Source organism: Osmerus eperlanus, chromosome 11 (genome assembly GCF_963692335.1).
Source record: "Osmerus eperlanus chromosome 11, fOsmEpe2.1, whole genome shotgun sequence".
Classification (NCBI taxonomy): Eukaryota; Metazoa; Chordata; class Actinopteri; order Osmeriformes; family Osmeridae; genus Osmerus; species Osmerus eperlanus.
In genome coordinates, this window is record NC_085028.1 from 9,109,546 (window position 1) to 9,131,467 (window position 21,922).

Sequence of the window (21,922 nt, forward strand, 5' to 3'; positions counted from 1 at the left end):
TTTGCATAAAAATGACAGACTCCCGCCTTAACATTTACATCCTTTATGGTACCTTGTGGGCTATAACATTATGTAGCCTACAATAAAATTCACTCAGTTGCACAATTACATGCGTATAAGACCAATATCTGGGTTGCATGAAGTAGCCTAACGTGCACCTGTAATTAAATATATAAAAACTATAAGCAGGTCAATCAATTATAAGAAATTATGCTTTTCACAGAGGACCGCCAGTTACAAACAGAAAATGTGTCCCGTTTCTCAAATGTACATTCCACTGTGTAACACATTGATTCTGCCAGTGTCACAAAGTAAACTCTTCTTGATCTTACTTTCGTCTGAGACCACGAAAATTACAAAGCCCCGATGAAACGTTGGGAAAAATCCCCAATTCTCTCTCACCAAACGAGTAAAAAATAAACAGCTGTCAGCAAATATTGTGCAATACAGAGAAGTTAAGAAAATATTAGGACAAAGCATTGCATGAAAGCCTTTACAGTTAACCTGTTTGAGTTGTGAGATATGCAGTTCCCTAGCCTACCATCTTATGGTACTAAGCTATTTACAAAGCACATACATCACAGTCTAAGCTCTTGAACTATTTGTGTAACATTTAGGCCACATACTATTCTACATGTGTTAACTACACACAGCATATGACATACTATGTCAATAATTGCACATAAAGTATACTCCAGTAGTGCAACAGACACCCTCTGATGTTTATATAATAATGTATGCATGTGTGTGTTTCTCATACAGTAAGGTACTTCACTGGAAAAAGATCACTTTGAGCAGGGTCTGCAGCTTGTAAGACACACAAAGTTGCTGCTGAGGTCAAAGAGAGAATATGGGGGCAAGTGTGGGATCCTGGTGAGCTTGCAGTAGCCAGGTTTAAATATCCATAATGTGCTTGCTGCAACAACAAAAAAACTTGAGATTTAACTTTGGTTTGACATTGCACCAACATTGATGTGATAGAGGCTGGGGCTGTAATTCATGAATACATGTGTGAAACAAATACCAAACAGCATTTCATATTCAGATAGAGATAGAAAGACAAAGAGTCAGGGGGAGTGGTGGACAGGGATGTAGTGAAAGAGCATCAGATACTGACTTGATGTGTAAACATTTCCTACTGGTGGCCGTTCTGCAAGCTGTTTTTTCTGACACTAACTTCTGCTGTACAGCATCCTGTGGATACTGGCTAGAAAGGTCAGACACATTAAAAGGCACAGATCCCACTACTGTGATTAAAACTTCCTTCAGTGGTGGGATCATTTAAGGATTCTTAAACCCCATGGGACATGTTTGTCACCAGTTCCCTTGAGACAGATCTATGATGTGGCCGACTGCCAGAGACAGTATCATTGCTGAAACCTCGCATACTGTAATAGTTCACTTGTCACATGACCCTAGCACACAAGTCAAAGTCCTGGTGAGACCCAGGGAAAGCACATTAGACATCCGTTTTGCGTAATATGAGCATGTGCGCTGACTCACCACAAGCAAAAGCTCAACAAATAGTTGGTGCCCTGGGTTCACTTTTCCTGTTTTTCACTCCTCTGCAGGAAGTATGTCGGCTGCAACCCCATAATGGGGCACAACTAAATTGACACGAGAGGAAATTGTGGGGCATCCTGCATATATTTAGTATTATTTGACAAGGAAAAAGCTCATTACTCATTAACCAGCACCAATCATGGAATATTTCAGTTAATTTGCATTGCTTTCTAATTTTAGCACTACAAGAGGCCATTCTCAAATGGGAGGCTCACTTCCATGAAATGAGGTGGTGCAATTCTACAAGTTCTGAAAGTGTGTGACGCCCTCCTGTGGCTGAGTGTAAAAACTGCCTTTTGGAAAACTCAATAAAGTGTACAGACCAATGTGTGTACTAAAATACATTTATTACAAATAACTGATCAAAACAGTTAACTTTTATGCCTCATAACATAATGTGTTGCGTAGGCAAAGTTTCTGTAAAATTACAAGGACTTGATATGCAAAAATGGCCCAGGAACAGAACTTAAATTTGGTTCAGAAATTGTCCACTCTTCTACCAAAAAGGTCCACTAGGGCTTGGCCACAATTCTATAGAGAGTGTTCTTCATGTAAGTACATAGTTGGTTCATCAGATCCTTAGTTTGCCCCTCCATCCAGTGCATCTCTACAGCAACATCATTTTCCTCTGTCTTAATATTTACCAGGCTCTTGAATAGAAAGTGTTGTACTGCAGGGCTTATGGGCCGCCCTGAGGGCACTACATCCTGCATGGCAGCTTCCCCTTCCGGTGCACTGGTAAGCTCTTCTAGTGGTGGGGTAAAGTGGACTTCCTTTTCTGGAAGCAGTGCTGACACTGTGTGTTTTGGTGGTGCTGTTGATATAGGGGACTTCATGTTGACATCCTGGCAATTTTCATCTTTAGGGACACTACTGGCTTCCTTTATCTGAGGTTTCTTTTCACGTTTCCCCTTCGAGTCACACCCATTCGCCCCCAGATTTACAGACTGCGGTTTGTCGGTTGGAGCACCTGCAGGTTTGTCTGGATCTTCCTGGATGTCCCTGCTGTGTGTGGAGGGCTGCTGGGTTTGTGGGTTCTGAGGTGTAGTGGGTGCAGGGCTCGCTGTGGCTCCAGGGAGCGCTCGGGGGATTTCTCGGAGTTGGCGGTTCTGGTCACGACGTTTCTGGCGCCCGTGGATCCAGGTGTTCTCCACAGCGATCAGAACCAGGCTCTGTTCATTCTTCGCACATGGGACCCTCTTGTGTTGGATCTGAAGGGACGCATGAGACAAAACATGTAGTGTTATTGTAGTGTGTATTTGTGCATCCAGCAGGTCACTTTTTGGGGCAAATATTACATTTGACTGACTTCGATCTTTCAGCAGTTCAAAATCACTTAATCATCTGTGCTTGTCCCGGTTTGTACGTTTCTTAGAGCGTACATGCATATGCACTTACCCGTAGGTCAGTAAGGATCTTCTCCACCCAGGCAGTGATGGTCTCTACTGTGCTGCTGGAGGTGCAGCCTATTGAGGATGCCTGAGCCTGGAACTCCTTGAGTGTGGGATGGAGCACCAGGAAGGACAGGGGCTTACGAGCTTTCTCCAACCTACGCTTCTTACTCGGGGGAGACTGACCAGGAGGGGAAAGACAGGAGGACATCTTCAGACTACTGTAACCGATGTGCTAGTCTTTAATCAGTGTCTATATGTTTAGCTCAATCATACTGTCAAATAATAAATCTTGCCACAAATAATGTACTTGTATATGACCTAATCAGCGAAATTTGAGGCTACTACTGTTGATGTTGACATTAATACTGAGGAAGGTATGGTGACCCCACCCATGACTCACTAGCCCACATTCTTAGGACTGCTGGATCAGTCAAAAGTACACTACTTCTTTGACTACCTCAGGTACAGTTTTGTACAGGTACTACACATTCAGTCATAGGTACTAACAGACTCTTGATTCTGACTAACTAAGATTATTGTCTTGACACACACTAACACAATTCCAACAACATACTTCACATATCAAAAATAAGGGTTAGTTTCAGCCTCTTGGTGACACACATGTAGGGTCACATGCACACCGGTACACACCTTGGACACACCCCCACCGGCACATAAGTACACAACAAAGGGACTACAGCACAGGCATGTCAAGAGTCACGAAAAAAAAAAAAAAAAAAAAAAAACATTTATGCACAAAAACTTGATACATTTTAAGACGAAACGGTACGGGAGTCAGGTGGCTGAGCGGTTAGGGAATAGGGCTATTAATCAGAAGGTTGCCGGTTCGATTCCCGGCCGTGCGAAATTACGTTGTGTCCTTGTGCAAGGCACCTCACCCTACTTGCCTTGGGGGAATGTCCCTGTACTTACTGTAAGTCACTCTGGATAAGAGCGTCTGCTAAATGTAAATGCAAAAGTAACACAGCCATGCTAACTCAATGCTTGACTGAGTAGACACTTAGCTGGGATGTCTCACCCCGAGACTCCATGGAAAGCCCTTTGGGTGGCCATGGTTTCAAGGTGATGGAGTGAGCAAGAGAGAGGGCATGAACAACAGACGGATGAGAGCGAGTCATCCAGAGAGAAAATGATATATGGAGTTAAAGGATTCCTGATGATGAATCTGTCCCCTTTAGGCCTCTTACCGCCTTTTCTCCTGTTATGGCTTCTATCCTTCCATATTTCTCTCTACTCTCCCTCCATCCACAGCCCTTCTCCAGACATGTTCAGATGAATAATTGTGAGGATATCATTATGTTTATTATCAGAAATTAAAGGGAATAAAACACAGCAAAGACATAAGAAAATGTCTATTGCAGTACTGAAACACACCACAAGAGGGAACCCCATCCAAATCTTTTAACCTCCCCTGCTATGACATTGAGGCTAGCTGCCTCAATGCTGACACTGGTGTCATGCTGCTATGGCGGAGGTATTCTTCATCTAAGCATGTCCCCATACAATAACTCCTCCTGAATCCACTTCCCAAAAGACACTTTCCTTGCTCCAGGAGTCAGTTGAAGAATACTTGGATCGTGCTGGGGACTGGTAGTCAAACACAGCAGACAATATGGCTAACTGACCAACAAATTAAACAATGAAGGACTCTAGTCTGTGACCTTCAGACAGAATAGACCAGATGATAAGCTCTGGCTTTTCCGTTTTTCCACTGTGACAATGTCATTAGATGGTGGATGTAAACCATTAATGAAGTCTGTCATGTTTAATTCATGGCCTCTTCCCACAGTGAGAGGGTGTTTATTAGAGTAGTGAATGAGAGTGTAGACAGAATCTAGTCTGGGAGGCCTTGTTAGAGCTGCTTCACATATTTCTTATTGTTTCCAAATGCTTCTCTCTCTGCTCTGTAAGCCCCCCAGCTCAAAGGAGATGGAGGGAAATCAATAAAATCCATCAAGGCAAGCCTGTCTGTGTGCAAGCACACCCTTACATGGATACACACAGTTACAATAGCATTGAAGGAGACAAATTCACAGACAAAGAGAGAACCTTATCCTGAACTCTCACAAATAAATAAAAAAATACACAAACATGTTACTCTTCTACACTTGCGCAGGCGCACACACACACACAACACACACACACACACGTCTACCGCTTTAAGTCCACTCCTCCCCCGAGAATCATCTCTACTCCTCTTTCCCTCTCTCTTTCCATTATTTATCTGACTCACTGACACACACACACACACACACACACACACACACACACACACACACACACACACACACACACACACACACACGGCAGGCTTTGGTGAAAGCCTTTCATGACCACACCTCACTTCTGGTCTGTCTGTTATGAGTAACCCTCTCCAGAAGCCTGCCCTAATTTTTGAAAACCAGGAGTCTGTGCTTAACCATCAGATAGACTGGCTCTCCAGGTAAAGTACCATTATTCAATTACCCATCTCTCTGTCTCTCTCTGACAAGCACATGCGTTCATTAGTGCACACACACAGACAGAGACACACGCTCACAGACACACACGTGATGGCAATTTAACCTGTGAGGCTGTCGTCTGGACCTCTCCTGACCATCCACTCCACCCCAGTCCTTCCGTTCCCCACCCTCTGGGCCCCCAAGCCTCAGACACTGGAGGTTGACCCCTCACCGCTCACTGTTAATCCACCCTGGCAAGCTGGGTGCCTGACACACCTTCTGCCATGGGCCTTCCTGAGTCACACAACGTCCACAGAGTCCAACCACAACAAGTCCAAGGGCCCAGTTGCTCAGCCCCCTCATACGTGCTAATATCTTTCTGGTTTTCCCATTCTCTGTTGTCTTGCTCTCCGTGTTTCTCATTCTGTCTCTCTCCTCCATTCCACTCTTGTTCTCTGTAGTGAGGGAATGTGACTCGGACCTGGTCTCTGGTCAAATCCTACATTGAGTCTCACTTCCTGTAGAAGACATCAGTCAGCAGCAGTGTGATGTCATTGGTATTGATCAGGTCATCTTGGTGCAGTGTACTGCTGATGAAGGGGAGGGTCAAAGGAAATGTCAAAAAGCTACTGTATGTAGTGTCACATAGATGTCTGCTCAAGCAATCCTACAAGGGGTTAGGTCAAGTACACCCCGCCAGCCATTCATGCATGCACCCACGACAGTACATGTCCATATGGACACAAACGCATACTGTCGTGCAAGCACAAATGTGCAGTCAGTCATGCGTACAAACACATGCATGCAGACTTAAGCGTGGGAGCACGCGCACACGCACACACGCACGCACACACGCACACACGCACACACGCACACACGCACACACACACACACACACACACACACACACACACACACACACACACACACACACACACACACACACACACACAGGTAAACGAATCACTCAGCACTCCTCTTTCCTCCTCTGCCTTGCAATGATGTAGAGCCAGGCTATGGGAAGAGGGGGGAGAAAAGAAGGTGGAGGAGGGTGGGGAGGGGGGCGCTGCAGAAATGTAGGCCGATCTTTCTGCTCAGCTGGCTTTATGTTGAAAGGGCAAGAGAGAGATTACAGGAACTCTGTAGAGACCAGGAACATCAAGTACCCCTCCCTGTTCAAGAGAGCGCTACTCACTCCATCCTTTTAGTCTTGTTTTTCAGTTTAACTGATATAATTTCAAGCTTTATTGTCCCCTCTGCCACCTCTTCCTCACTCTGCCTGTTTTTGTCTTCCCTCTTTCTGTCCCAGGACTCCTGACGACATGGCTTGAGCGCACCCTCCTGCCACGGCAACTGTTGCCTGGATACAGCGAATTAAAGGGACGCAAACATCTCCCCAGAGGGCGTGTTAAGTGTGTCTAATGGAATGGGCTGGAAAATAGGAGAAGGGGGTGGACCTTCACATGCATTATTGAGGAAGTGTCAGAGTTTAGGAACAGTATGCAGCAGGTGGATCTAGTACCACAGCCCTGGTAGACTCAGGGTGGGGGTGTTAGAAAAGTGGAAAGGAGAGAAAAGGGAGAAGAGTAAGGGAGGACCGTCAGCTGAGGAGACCAAAGGCGGGGGATACGCAATTCTTTTCTTGTACTCTACTCCTCACTTTTTAAAATGCCAAGTGGCACTTTGGTCATATTTCTGTCTATTCCACCCAGCCAGTGTGTGCCACCTTACCGGAACAGTTACGTCGTCATAGAAACTCCAGGCCAGTGCCCAGCGCATGGTTCTCCCCTGGCAGAACTCGGTCTGGGTCACCTTGGGCACCTGGGAATATGACAACAGACACAACAAAGACATTCAGACAAAACACACAAACATAAAGACAAAAGAGTCTGATGTTTACACAGGTCTGCAGTGACTAGACTGCTGAAAGGGATTCTGCAAGCCTTGCTGCATTTCCCATTTGCAGGTGACAAGGTGCAGTGTCCCACAGGGGAGGAACACCACACTCACACACGTGGTGCTGGTGCTCCAGAGAGAACAGTCGTTAACAGACATGAAGAGCTGGTCAAGAAGATCAGTCTATGAGAGGATCCACTCCACTTCTCCTGTCACTCACAGTCAACCCTTTTATTCTTTTTACAGAATCGTCGCGAGGATTTACACCAATGACAGAAAGATCAGAGGTTAGGGTCACTGGATCAGAGTCAATGAGATATGGCCTTTTACAGACAGCTGACCTTGGCCCCTAAAAACACTCACCAAATGAAACAAGCGATGAGAGAGACTGGGGAAAACAGAGGGATGGTGTGTGTGAGCTGAATTTGCATGTTAATTAGGGTCTCTTATTACACACACACACACACACACACACACACACACACACACACACACACACACACACACACACACACACACACACACACACACACACACACACACACACACACACACACACACACACACACACACACACACACACACACACACACACACAAGGTAACACCCCCTCTCCTGGATGTTTGCCATGGCTGCACTAACCCTGATGAGCAGAGACAGGCTTGTGACACCTCTGGAGGAGTGAGGCCTAGTCGGGTGGCAGGCAGGGGACTCGGGGTGATTGACAGGGATGAGCCCCCTGGGAACTGCTCAAACGAAAGTCTGCTGACATTCAAGCCCATTGAGTCGCTTGTCTACTGAGAAAAGTGACTGGCATAGGGCTGGAGGCCTGTAACAGTCAGTTAGCACTCATGTGCTAGGCTAATGCTAGACTAATACGAGTTGATGAACATTAGTGACACACCACCGTGCGTTTGTCATGCTCCACTAACGGAAATCAGCTCAATCAAGGGCAGCCTGTGACATTGCTTAGCCAACGTATTAGAACAAGAGGATTGATCTGTTATGGTTCATGGGATTTCCAGTCCCCCCCCACCCCTCATGATGTAAAGGGGGTCTCTGGAGGGGCGGAAAAGAGATGGGGGGAGGTGCTGGGTTTCGGAAACTCCATTATCTTTCCTTGCCCACAGGGCATGGGGCATGCAGACATGTCTGAGCTTGGATCCCCACATTTGTATGTATTGTACAGTATATTGATTTAAGGCGTTATCATATATTATACAAGTGTGTGTGTGTGTGTGTTTTGTTGAAGGCTTCAGTGTGCACTCACTCCATGTTTTCTCAGCTCCTCCTTCAAAGGTGTCAAGCTGCACTTTTTCCCCAGCATGCAGCTGTACCACCTGCAACAGAAATCATCTATTAGACAAGGAGAGAGAGGCCAGAGGCCTGGGTGTGGACCTCCTAGCAGAGATCAAACAAACAGTGGAAGGGTACAGAGTCCCAAAACAAGGGGTCTTCGTCTAGCATGATCCATTACTGTAGGAAAAGGGGGCTGATTTTGTAGTTCTGAAGGAGGCTGTGAACAGTTTGAGATTTTAATTAGAACATGAGAGGAAAAGAATAACTGTGCGTGTATGGGTCTCTGTGGTGAAGGAGATTCTTTGAAGTTGCCCAGTGCAGACCAGATCAATATCTCTCCTCTGCAATGAAGAGGCAATCCTTCCTTAATCAATAAATAGCCTATAGAGTCTCAGACAGGGAAGTCTGAGACAAACACACCAGAGAGACCATTTGGGAGTAAAATTGAGCAATTTAGTTTAATCTTTGTCTGGCTGTGTTGCCTTCTTGTCAAGTACTGCACTGTCAGTTCAGTCGTAAAATATCTATTTATTTTATAATATACTTTTGCAATGAGGATGCATGCAGGAGACAATCCCAGTGATGTAAATCCCAAATTTAGATTAAAATAATTTCTTGATATGTTTTCCTGGCATCAACAACCTACAATGCAAATTAAAATAATTTGCTGGGTAAGAACCTGACAAATCTAGAAGTTTCTGCAACCTAAGCAACAAAATGTGATTTTATGCAAATTGGCTTCTATTTCACTGTCAGAAAATGTGCTTGAGTCCTTAAATGCAGGAGGCACTGAGAGACAAAGGCAGAAGGGGTTGAGTGGGTGTGCAGGAGAGCAAAAGAGAAGCACACCTGGAGAAACGCCTCCAAGGTTAGGGGTGGGAGAGGGAAGGGCTTGCCTCTAATGGGGCCATGAAATATTAAACAGCTCTAATATCCACAGATGTTCCCCACTTTGTCAAGCATAGAGGGAAGGGGGCTGAAAACACCACGTTAACACACACACGGCAGATTCACATCTTTCTTCTTAAAAAGGTATTTCTCAAATGTCCCCCAAGGTCAGATGCACCGCCAGCTCCTGCTAAATATCATGCATTTCTTTTCAATAAAATCTAAATACCCCCCAAAAGCACAAAAAACAATAATTACAACCTTATTCCTACAGATAAGAATTATCATATCAATGATGGGGGAATTCTTAACAATGTATGCTGAATAGGGGGAATCATATCCTTTTCCTGGCTGCAATTTTGTGTGTGTGTATTGATCAGTAACAAGGCAGCCCGCCCCAGTCTGGCAGTTAATTACAGCTCAGTGTTGTTGGAGAGGATGAGAGTGTGCGAGGGGGTGGGGGTCTCTGAGGGCCAATCAGATGTGCTGGCTGTGTTTCCACGGACACCTGGCGGCTCTGGTATCCCAGCATGCAGTGGAGTGGATACAGCCTGCTGCTGCTTCCTTGGTCCAAACACCACAAAAGAGAAATGAGAGTAGAGGAAGACCCAAGCATGGCTTCCCCAGGGGCAGCCGCTCATCCTCCACACAGGTACAACATCCACTCAACACAAGAGCACTAAGGTGTGAACACACAGACGAAAGTAGATCCCTCAGAGGGATGTGTTTGTCTTTCCACAGAAGCATGCACACACCAGCACACACACACACACTCTCCTGAGCACATTTAGTCATTTAGCAGACGCTCTCATCCAGAGCGACTTACAGTAAGTACAGGGACATTCCCCCCGAGGCAAGTAGGGTGAAGTGCCTTGCCCAAGGACACAACGTCAGTTGGCATGACCGGGAATCGAACTGGCAACCTTCGGATTACTAGCCCGATTGCCTCACCGCTCAGCCACCTGACTCCCGAGTATCATTGCTTCATGTATAAAAATCAAATGCAGAGACAGAGACATGCTTTCAAGTACAGCACTTTGTCTCTGCAGCTACATGACATTCAAACAGACACACACACAGTCCCAGTGGTGGGGCCCAGGTGTGAAGTGTGTAATTAGCTCTAATAGTGCCTCTCTCTCCTTCCCCATATCTGATTCCTACTCCATTGCACCAGTGACAGGATTTGTGGTGGGGGTGTGGTGGAGAGATCTGTGCCCCCCCGACCACACAGCTGCTCCCTGCAGGCGTCCAGATAATGCCTGGGGTGCCTGTTTACTCCCTATGCCAATTCATTAAACAAACTCTAGGCAACAGCTCCATCCTTGAACCTCCATCTGCCCTTGTGTCGCCCCTTCTCCTGCTCCCCTAACTGGTTCTCTCATCCCCTCGTTAATGCACACTCCCAGCATTTGACATTTGCTCCTTACACATGCCAACATTTTAAACACTATTTTCAACAAGATATATCCAACCGTCAGTCTGATAATATCCGTTTGACTGATGGGGTAGTCGGTGAGAGAGGGGGTGAGAGAGAGAGAGAGAGAGAGAGAGAGGGGGGGGGGTGAGAGAGAGAGAGAGAGAGAGGGAGAGAGAGATACCATTTTGGGCCTCTCACCGCAGGCGCGTCTTGAGCTGCAGACTGTCATGGATGATCCTCTTCACAAACTCTAGCTCCCCGCCCTCTGCCATGATCTCTGTCACCCCGCCAGTGTTTATGGAGCTGGGGGGAGGCCGCCGGGAGTTCCTCGAGTTCTCCCCCTGGAGAGCGGGGGAGGGAGGAGGAGGTGGTGGGCGGGAAAATAAGCAGACAGATTACTTATTACCATTCCTAAAACATCCATCTGATTTTGTTGTGTCTGGCTTGCTCTCGTTTAACATAAAATATATAAAAATAAGAGCATTGTAGACTTTCGATTCTAAAAATGTTCAGGTGTAAATGTGTGCCAGAAAGTACCAACCGGTCAGTTTATAATGAGCTGGAGGGAGCTTTACCTTGGCTTCTAGCTGGTTGGCGAAGAAGGGAGGGTTGCACATACAGAAGTCGTACACAATGGCGGTTTCTTCCTTCAGGGCATCCATTAGCAAAGTCTTCTGGGGAACCTTGACAACTGGCACAGCAGACAGGAGACAGGTCAGTGTCTGACAAGACTGAGTAGAAGTACATCAGGTAAGAAGTTGTAAGAAGCGGACGCTTCAGGGAACCCATCTGGGTTAGGGTCGCTGAGGGGCCACACCTTTGATGAGGTCAGACAGGTTGTTCTGTTCTACGTTCTTGGTGGCAAAGTCAAAGCAGATGTCGTCCACCTCTGTAGCCAGGAAGTACCAGCCATTCATAGAGGCTCCCAGTAGGGGGTAGATACAGGAAGCACCAGTGCCTGGGGAAATAAGAAAGCAAGACATTCCTTTTATAGAGTGTGAAAGAGAGAGACAGAGAAACACGAGGAAGTTTGATAGTGAGACATGGGTATTTTTCTGGAACAATATTGAAGGGTGACTTAAGTATATGGGTCTGTGTGTGTGTGTGTGCGTGCGTAAGCGAATATTTAATGCACTCTGACTGTGCTCTCTTATTACCAATGATGGATTAATAAGAAACAATTCCAGCTGCCATTATCAAATTATCCAACCCTCACAGAGACCAGGGATCCCAGTAGACAGCCTCTGTGTGTCCCTTGGGGGGTGGGATGGCATCCGTCAGGTCAAGAATACCCCCAAATGACATCCATCAGTTAAGTGACAGCTCCAATATGCTTACATAATGGCCCAGGGTCACCAATAAGTGACCTGTGCCTCTGAGGAAATGCACCAAAGAGACACAAAGACATGCAAAAAAGTAGTGCTCTCCTCTGATGGATAGACCAGAAAACCAGTTGTGGCATGTAGATGGGGATTTAGTGAGCTCGAGGTCCTGAGGACATGGGTGAGCACACGTTTGGGGACCTGGAGGTGCCAAAAGCAAGCCACTCGGAGCCAGTGTAGGCTCACTGGCAGCCAGCTACTCTGGGGCTGCATGCTAAACCTCCGTGGCAGGCAATCGGGGGGGGGAATAAGATTAACTTAGGATTACGTTGGGAGGAATCCCCTTTGAGCAAACAAACATGATCAGGCATTAGTTGCCTCTTACACTCATCATTGACGTTTGAACATGTGTTTTTTTTGGGTGGTACATTGATCAAAAAGGATGGTTGTAATTAAAGCGCTACAGATGCTCCATCTATAATGTAGATGAGAAATCACAAGGTCTGTGAACGGTCTGAGTCCCTAACGAGGACAGGGAAGGAGACAGCTTCATAGTTGACCTATGTCGATGCCCTTGCGGGGTTCGCCCTGGCCCCCGATCAGGTCCTCCACCCAGTGGATGTAGTTGAGGCGCAGGGGCACAGTGGGAATGAGGCGCTCTAAGGGGATCTCAATGGTCAGACCAAAGTCCTCTTTCAGCAGGGTACAGGTCAGCGCCCGCACTGCTTCTGGCTCCTTGAAGTTCAGCCTGCAGACAAGGAACAGCAGACAAGGTTGAAGGCGACTTTCATCTTATCCAACAATATTTTTCAAATACAGTACAATGCCACATATTGAGGAACTGTAGTATGGCCCTTCAGACAAGTACCACCATACACATGGAACCCAAATAATTGTCTACCAGAAAAAGAGGACTCCAACAGCATTGTCCTGTTTGTCTTCCACAAATGCAGTAGTTATTCTCAGAATCAAAATCGTTTTACACTTTCATGCTAATGACACAGAAGTCCACATATCCTTTATAACAAAAGCCCCACCCACTCATTCCTGGTAAAAGCCCCATATCCCCATCCCCACCACCTACCCATTTTTTCTTGCATCATTTAAACTGTCTGGAACATACGTTTGGGTTGGAGAGACAAAGAGTTGCCAAGATAGGCAAGATAGGTATAATTAAACCGTCTCCACACACATTCACACCTCTCCAGATGTAATTAGACACTTACATTTACATTTAGTCATTTAGCAGACGCTCTTATCCAGAGCGACTTACAGTAAGTACAGGGACATTCCCCCGAGGCAAGTAGGGTGAAGTGCCTTGCCCAAGGACACAACGTCAGTTGGCATAACCGGGAATCGAACTGGCAACCTTCGGATTACTAGCCCGATTCCCTCACCGCTCAGCCACCGCTCAGCCACCTGTCACTTCCTGGTGATGGGAGCGTCTGGCACCTCCAATGCAGGGTGCATGCATGATCTATTATAACAAAGACTTGTAGAGTCAGATGGCTGAGCGGTTAGGGAGTCGGGCTATTAATCAGAAGGTGGTTGGTTCGATTCCCGGCCTTGCAAAAATGACTTTGTGTCCTTGGTCCTTAGTGTCAGCATAGGAGGGCAGTGGATGACTTGACATACATGATAGGGTGACTCCTTCATGTTTCTCTCTCTTCGCCCATCTGAAACCTTTTTTGTATTAACTCTCTTCATCTCCAGTAGTCTGATGATCAATATGCAGAGTGAGGAATTTAGCCTGCTAGCCCATGCCTCTATTTTTAGCCTGATGAGTGAGTGTGTGTGTGTCTTTGTGTGCGTAATGCAGAGCGCTTATTCCCTTCCCATAAGCAGCGCTGCGTCAGGTCTCCATGGCAACTACACCTACTGAACAGACGAGCAGAGCACGCAAATCCAGCCACGCTGGAGCAATGGCCGATTCTGCAGACGCAGAATGCGTGAGCGTGCCCGAAACGGCACGTTGGGTGGCGTGTGTGCGTCGCAGTTAGGCCGTCACACAGCGACCAACAGCGTGGGATTAAACAACAAACCAGTAGTGAGAATCAAGACATAACCAAGACAATTACAGAGGTCTTGATGTCGCTAATGACGTCGGTTAACATCCAGGTCCTCTGTAAAGATAAGAGGAAGGTGATGGTTGGAGGCATGGAGGGCAAGGAAGAGGTACCAGGCAGTGCGATGGTGGAGACATGCTGACAGTTAATCTCCCTACAGCAGAGCCAGGTTGGTAGGAGGAGGTGGGCTGTGAGTAGGACTATCAATTAATACATAGGGAGCCCCATCTCTCTACAGACCCCAAACTAGGCAGAGGGGCACACTCAGCAATTTCTCTATGCTGCAGGAAAGAGAGTGAGCGTAAAAAATAAATAAAAAAAATGCAGGGAGGGTGCCTATCAGCAAGGGGAAAGGAAGCGCCAGAGAGGTGGCATGGTTCTGAAGACTCGTGAGAGATAAAGAGGTGTGGGATTTACTGCAGCGGTCAATCTGCTGAGCACCACTACCAGCTCAGTCACAGTTAGACGAACGCCACCGCCCACACACGAGGAGTCTGCAGGCACTAGGGGTCTGCAGAACCGAGGGGTCTGCCTGCTGAAAGAGATGGGAGACGGCAGCGGAATACACATTCTGTTCCCCACTCACACCCAGCTTAACACACATTCTGTTCCCCACTCACACCCACCTTAACACACATTCTGTTCCCCACTCGCACCCACATTCTGTTCCCCACTCACACCCACATTCTGTTCCCCACTCACACCCACATTCTGTTCCCCACTCACACCCACATTCTGTTCCCCACTCACACCCACCTTAACACACATTCTGTTCCCCACTCGCACCCACATTCTGTTCCCCACTCACACCCACATTCTGTTCCCCACTCACACCCACATTCTGTTCCCCACTCACACCCACATTCTGTTCCCCACTCACACCCACCTTAACACACATTCTGTTCCCCACTCACACCCACCTTAGCAAAGTCGTTCATCTGCAGACATGCTACACAGCAGGTCTGGAGAGGTGACCTTCAGGGCAAACTAATTTCATTCTGAATGCGTAGGAATAAAAATTGTGCTGATTGGTGCCAACTCTTCTCCCACGTTGGGTCGTTCCACACACTGAACAAAATAAGTCTTGATTGTTCAGTGTGACCATAAGAGCTCTCCTTTAAACAAAGCAGGTACTTCTACATGGCGAGGAGATTACACAGGCAGTCCTCTAGTTCCACTGCATAGTTCTAGGTTAAATGGCAGGGATAAAAGCTTAGGCAACCGTAAGCTTAGTGTGTGTGTTTACAGAGGTATTAAGACATGTTAATTCTACAAATTGTCTTGGGCCAAATGTAGCCTAATCAGTTGTGTGATTGTACTGAAAACTGGCTTGGTAAGAGACTTCCTCCGTTTTCTAAAAACAGTAGGATGAGAGATCCTGCTTTTGAAAAAAAGGAGGAAAAGTTGGGCAAGTACAAAAACTCCAAGTCGGTAAAGAGATTCACTCTCAATTTGTGTCCACACAAAAATCTCATCAATCTCATCTGTAAATGACGCATGCAATCAGAGAGACTCCAGTAATCAACGGATGGCAAAACAAAATCTAGAGTTCGCTGCTAATCACAAGACCTATCAAATGTTCAAAAACAACCCTTGACTTGCTAACCTATAAAAACAGATGGAAATCCGATGTGCCTGACAGGAAGGAGGCCTGACTGCACGGCCTGGTCTTCCAGTCTGAAGCTTAGAGCTGTTCCACCTGCTATCCACACACTTCATTCACATGTACAAGTCAATGCTAGAAAATTGTGGACAATAGGTGGCCTTCACACCACTCAAGATGTGTCCTCATCTCACACCCTTCATCTAACATATATGTGTTAATAATGCATCACACCGGTAATCCACAGTGGGAAATGAACAATTAATTAAAGGGAGAAACCCTCCCTAGACTGCACCAAAAAATGACTACAAAATGAAATGTCCTCCAGAACATTGAATTGTTAATGCCCCCCACCACTGTGGCACAGATCGCTAGACAGCCATGATGGAACGAAGGAGCCATCCCATCATGCTTCCTAATTCCATCTCTCTCTGTGTGTGACATCTGAGAACCACAAGTATACTTCCTTAAAGTATGGTTCCAACTACATTCCTTTTAATAATCCAGTTTATATCTATACTGTCAATTCAAGAATTCCCTCTCCATTAAGTTCTCACTCAGCACCCTCAAAAACTCCATCAGTCTCATCCACATACAGCAAATGAGTATGATTTATCTCCCGAGGATTGAGTCTCTCCCTAAGATTACTCTGATCCACCAAATGTCTGCTTAAATTCCACATTTGCCAGATTAATTCACCAGAAATATAAAACTATGTTAATCTACAACTGCTTCCCGTAAGGCAAAGAGGTCTGTCTCACTGGGGGGGGGGGGCATGGGGGGGGGGGAGTGAGCACCAAGTCTTCACAGACGACAGTAAACCAGAGCTGGTAGACACCGCATTTCTAAGTGGGAGGCTAATCTTGTAGTTCTATTGAAATTTTAAGATGAATACTGTCCACAGTTTGAAAGCTGCAATTGGAGTCTCGTGATTCAAAACGGACTACTGAACTTCAGCCATTAAATATGAATGTCAGGTTGGTTTGTAATCGGAGCATATCATTATTATAAAATGGCGGTGAAGAAAAAGTATGTATGCTTTCTTCACATATCCAGATTTACTTGTTACCGTTTCAGATCCAGGTATCAAAGTTTCACCTTGTGACAATTGTCAGACGGAACGTCCGCATTGGTAAACCAGCCTTAGCAGCTTCACAACTGAGGCCTGTTCGTCACTTCCCCGTCTGTTTTGTTCTGTCGGTGAGTCTCAGGGCCCTTTTGTAAATGAGGCTCTGTAATGAACACCTGCTACAGATTGACAACAAGCGTTCATGCACCTAGTCCTATCTCATCACTCACGCGTTCGCTAGACACCCAATGCTGATATGAACACATCCACAAGTAGAAAACCAACCATGAGGTGTCAATACAATCTCACTCAGTAGGGGTTCATTACATTTTCACATACACACACCTCAGCTGATGACTAGCATAAATATGCTGAATTCATAGGCCTTGATGTTTGCCAATATTAGTTTCAGACTTACAGGTACACACACAGAAAATAAAGCAGCTATTTTCAATTAGCTTAAGAAAGGCTCATCCAAATAGAGTCCAGCATCCTAATTGGTCAGGAGAGCTGATCTGTACCAGCACTGTCTTGAGCCCATCATTAGCAGGAATCAAAGGGAGAGTCCAGCTACACAGGACACGTTTCATCCTGCACCTTCAAACAGAATCCAAACAGCCAGAAGGACAAAGGAAGAGAGTGAAGAGAAAAAGAGGGAGCGTGCAAGAGAGAAGAGAAACGAACGACACATTTTAAAAAGGCACAGTAGGGAAAATGATGGGTAGGTGAAATATGCAATTAGTGAGAGAGAGCTGCCTCGTCGCATCTTGTCAGCTCTCCTACCTCAGCACCAGGTGTAGTGATGACCGTGCAATCAACGTGATCCCCCCTCCGGCCTCCCTCTCCCGTGTCCTCCTGCCTGGTCTCCCTCATCACTCTACCAGATTATTAAGATATAATGTTTGACTTCAACCAGTAAGACTGAACTATAGTGACTTGAATGGGAAATAAAAGGAAGTCAAATATTAAAGTGTTCCTGAACGTATTATTTAACGTCAAAGTCAAAATCATTCACAAATGCATTAAGTAAAAATGCTCATACTTCATATTGTGTATCGATCAAAGTTTTCACATCTCCAAAACAGCAGAAATCATAGCAAAAGCTAACAATGTATATGACTGGAGTTACAATCACATGATCTCGCTTTTCAGTTCACTGTGAAATAAACTGCTTGCAACCCTTTCTTGTGGAGAGATATCTTGACAGCAGAGATGTGATCTAAAAAGACATAGACCTCGGTCTACCCTCCCCTTCCCCCCTACTTCTCACTGCATATTTCATACCTCTGTGTGTCCCAATTACCGACAGAGCCTGTCCAGTGGTTAAGGGGAAGCCCCCCCCACACCCCCCAAGATGCCATTGTGCTGCTCCCTTAGGTTCTCACTCTACCCATCACATACAGGTCGGAGGTGGACATGCCAGAGAGCGACAAGTAGAGATAGACAGAGAGAAGGAGGGAACTGAGAGAATATAGAAAGAAGGAGATGAGGGGGAAGGAAGAGAGAGAGCGTGACAGCATGGACGAGATGCTGTCAGCAGAGCATGGATTAATCATTTAAGCAGATCTCTTACCTCTGTCGTTTATTATATGCATAATGAGCAGTCCCCAGATTTACGACAAGATACTAGAGTAAGATGTTTTATAGGAGTGTATTTTTGCCTGAGAGGGTTTGTTTGTTTTGGATTGACGTGCATGCTTGCGGGTATTAGTATGTGATGTGCACCCAGTCTACATTCTATTGTTGAGATTTTGAAAAAGGGTTTCTTTGATATAGGTTATACAATAAAGCCATTGTGTCTTGTTGACGTATACACATGCTCACAAGGAAGAAAACAACAACACAATGTGATGGAGAGAAACACCCTCTGACAGAATGTTAATCACGCTGCATGGAAAACACACTCCTCATGGCTCATCTCAAATGAATTGCTAGCTCCATTCCAAGTCATATGTCATGGTATAGTTCAGCATGTGGCTTCTCAAAGAACACTTTGAAGACGTATGGAAAGAACTCATTTAACCTTGATGACAAATGGCACATAAAAGACAGGGTAAAGCCTGAAGTTACAGGCTTGAAGACCATCACCAAAGGGTTCTCAGCATGAAAGTATAGAGGACGACAGGAAACAAATGCATTACAATTGTGGGATGAGATGTACTGACAGATTTATCACTCCCACCACATGCACCACAGTATATGAGCTCAAATGTCCAACTGTAGCTATGTGGAGCTTAACTTAAGAAACGTTAATAAATTGGGCATAGTCCAAAGATTTACTAGACATACAGTGAACTATCCACAAGCATACTGAATTACACAACTCTACTATCAGCCATTGATTCATACTGGTAGAGGGGTTGAGGCATAGATCCCCACTGAATTGATCGCTCTCTTCCCAGACAGAAAGTGAGACAGACCACACAGGCTCAAAGAAGGTAATCAAACAGAATATTTGATGCCTCTTGGAGACCCTCCTGCTGTGTGCTCAGATGACAAGTGACAAAGTAAAACAGTGTGCACAACAAAGTGACACTCAACTACATAAAAAGGAAAACTAATAATGTAAGTAATATGATAAATACATCTGGACAGTAATGCCTATAGGCTGAACATTTTGTGGCTAGGCAGCTATATGACAAAACATTATGCCTAAATTATATTGTTCATTTACAAAACACAAATATGTCTGTACTCACATAGCTCGGCCAGCGAGACTGGTGTGCACATATTTCTGAAAGTCTGGATACTTGGAGGCCAGGTATGCAAAATCCGGAGGTTTATCTTTGTAGCGGTTTCGTGGGTGCATGGACTTATTTAGTGCCATCTCTGCTGCACAGTTAGGAAACAGGTCAGTGTATAAGAATCAGAAACAGGTTTATTGCCAAGTACGTTTTTACATGCAAGTTTTGGTCTGATGGTGCATAACAATAAACATATACTGACATAAACAGGATGTGAGTAGTAGTTGTGTTAGATGTCCAGCTGCACATTATTCACAATTTAAATTGTATGACTATACCCTAATTATAAAAAGAATAACTTTCAGGGTTGTAACTCGTTTCCTTCGAGCATGTGTGTGCACTTTGCATGTGTCTAGCAAGCTACTTAGTTGGCAAGCTAACGCTGTGCAATTACAAATGCCCGGACAGAGGTAGAATGGTGCGATTAAAGAAACACCTTATAGATGACAGGTAACATTTATCTAGACATGAATACAAGCGTAACTAAACAGTTCAACATAGCTAACTGTACATGCTGCTACGAATGTTTAATATCTGAGGTACGGTTGGATAATCATGTTTGCATACCTTTATGGCAGTTGTAAGAGTTGTAGTCACACTAAGTCTAGTAATACTTGCGAGATATTACACTTTAATGACCACAATCTAGTTACTCTTCTGTTCAACGCACGTTGTTTCGACGTTGTAAAAGCTTCCGGGTTGATCACTACCCTGCGCCAAACTAGTGACGTCAACATTGAGCGCAGTGTCCTGTAACCTTAAAACAAATACATCGTAGATATTCTGCAACTTTCTTAAAAAATAAGTAGGCTACACAGTAATGGGCAATTTTTTTATGCTTTAGAATTGTCCGTTTGTGTCGAATAATCTGAAATTGCATTACACGCTGTCCAAATTACATTTCCACTATCTCAAATCCTAACTCAAGGGTGTGATTATTTATTTATAACTAGGCCTATTACATTAATAGTTCACACATCTTTGGGGCTAAATATAATTATGAACATTTAAATGAGTAATGTAAATTGCCAAAGGCCTTTATCATATCTGTACAGATATAATAAATAATTTATCCACAAAAATAGGCAAATCCCTTAACCCCAACCCAATGAAGACATTCAACATCCTTACAGATTTTTTTTCTTTTATTATGTTGCAAACAATAATGACATCCAGTATATTGTTAACAATTTGCAGTGTGTGAAGTGAGACCATAAAAGCGAAAAACAAAAAATCCTGTTCAAGCCGTTTAGTCTGAAGCCCTCAATCTATTAACAATGTTATAGCAGACAGATGGGTTTGAGGCTGGCAGGAAAGACTTACAGACAGTGCAGCACTTGTCTGTCAGTCCGCTCAACCACCAAGCCAATGCAGCATAGGGATTGCTTGGGACCTGCGAATGGCAAAAGTGATTTCTTTCACAGGGCACAACACTAAGGGTTGTTTTGTGAGCATTCATTCAATGACAACTATTTAAAAGGAGAGATGCACACATCTTTTACCTCCTTCCTTGTCTAATCAAGAAAGGGAAAGCCGAGTTTATTCAAAAAGTCAGGACTAATCTCCATTTCAGGCTCAGAATTTGAACAGGACTTCGAAACCGATCTAAATTCAGCAAATCGCAAGGAATGAGCGGCTTTGTAAATGACGGCTGGCTTAGTCCAGAAAAAAATACCTGGACACCAAAGAGCGAACACAGACCAGGAAGTCTGACATCATATGCTAAACCAGATTGTACTAAGACCACTCCATTTCATTTGGCTTTAGCTAAAACATGTTTAACAGTATGGAACCTTTCCATGACCATGTCCAGTTGTACTATAGAAGGCCAGAGTATGTATCAACTGAATGAAGGCCAACTCTCTACCCAATGTCTCTCTGAGACAAAGTGAAAGCAGCTTGTAGTAATAAACATGTATGTCTGACTAAAGCATGGGGCACTAGAGGAGGCATACGTGGTTCTCTAAAGGGGGGGGGGGGGGTTCTCCTTTGGAAAAGATCTAGTCTGCCGCAATCCCTTCGCACATAGTGTGGTAGGAAGGTCAGATAGATCTGTCCTCCATCATACAGCAACAGACACAAACAATCTTTCTACAACCACATATAGAGCTGTCTGCAGTCATCATGCCAGCCGACCTGTCTGGTAAGGAGTCCATCTGGTGTCTTTGATACGTCAATACGCAAAATACACAGTACACA

At 45.1% G+C, this 21,922-nt stretch overlaps 1 protein-coding gene across 2 annotated transcripts; it reads right to left on the reverse strand.

Annotated features, from left to right (window-relative positions):
• Positions 1-1,889: 1,889 nt before the first annotated feature.
• Positions 1,890-20,452, reverse strand: mettl16 (methyltransferase 16, N6-methyladenosine). 2 transcript variants are annotated; one of them, XM_062473311.1, is made up of 10 exons: positions 20,291-20,452; positions 19,679-19,808; positions 12,802-12,989; positions 11,737-11,877; positions 11,495-11,610; positions 11,118-11,260; positions 8,586-8,655; positions 7,151-7,240; positions 2,962-3,135; positions 1,890-2,774 (listed from the first exon to the last, which is right to left on the reverse strand). In XM_062473311.1, the coding sequence occupies exons 2-10, from the start codon at positions 19,804-19,806 to the stop codon at positions 2,076-2,078; spliced, it is 1,749 nt and encodes a 582-aa protein (XP_062329295.1). In that variant the 5' UTR covers positions 19,807-19,808; positions 20,291-20,452; the 3' UTR covers positions 1,890-2,075. The 2 variants fall into 2 exon arrangements, with proteins under 2 accessions (XP_062329295.1, XP_062329294.1); XM_062473310.1 differs by having other exon boundaries at positions 19,679-19,811.
• Positions 20,453-21,922: the final 1,470 nt, after the last annotated feature.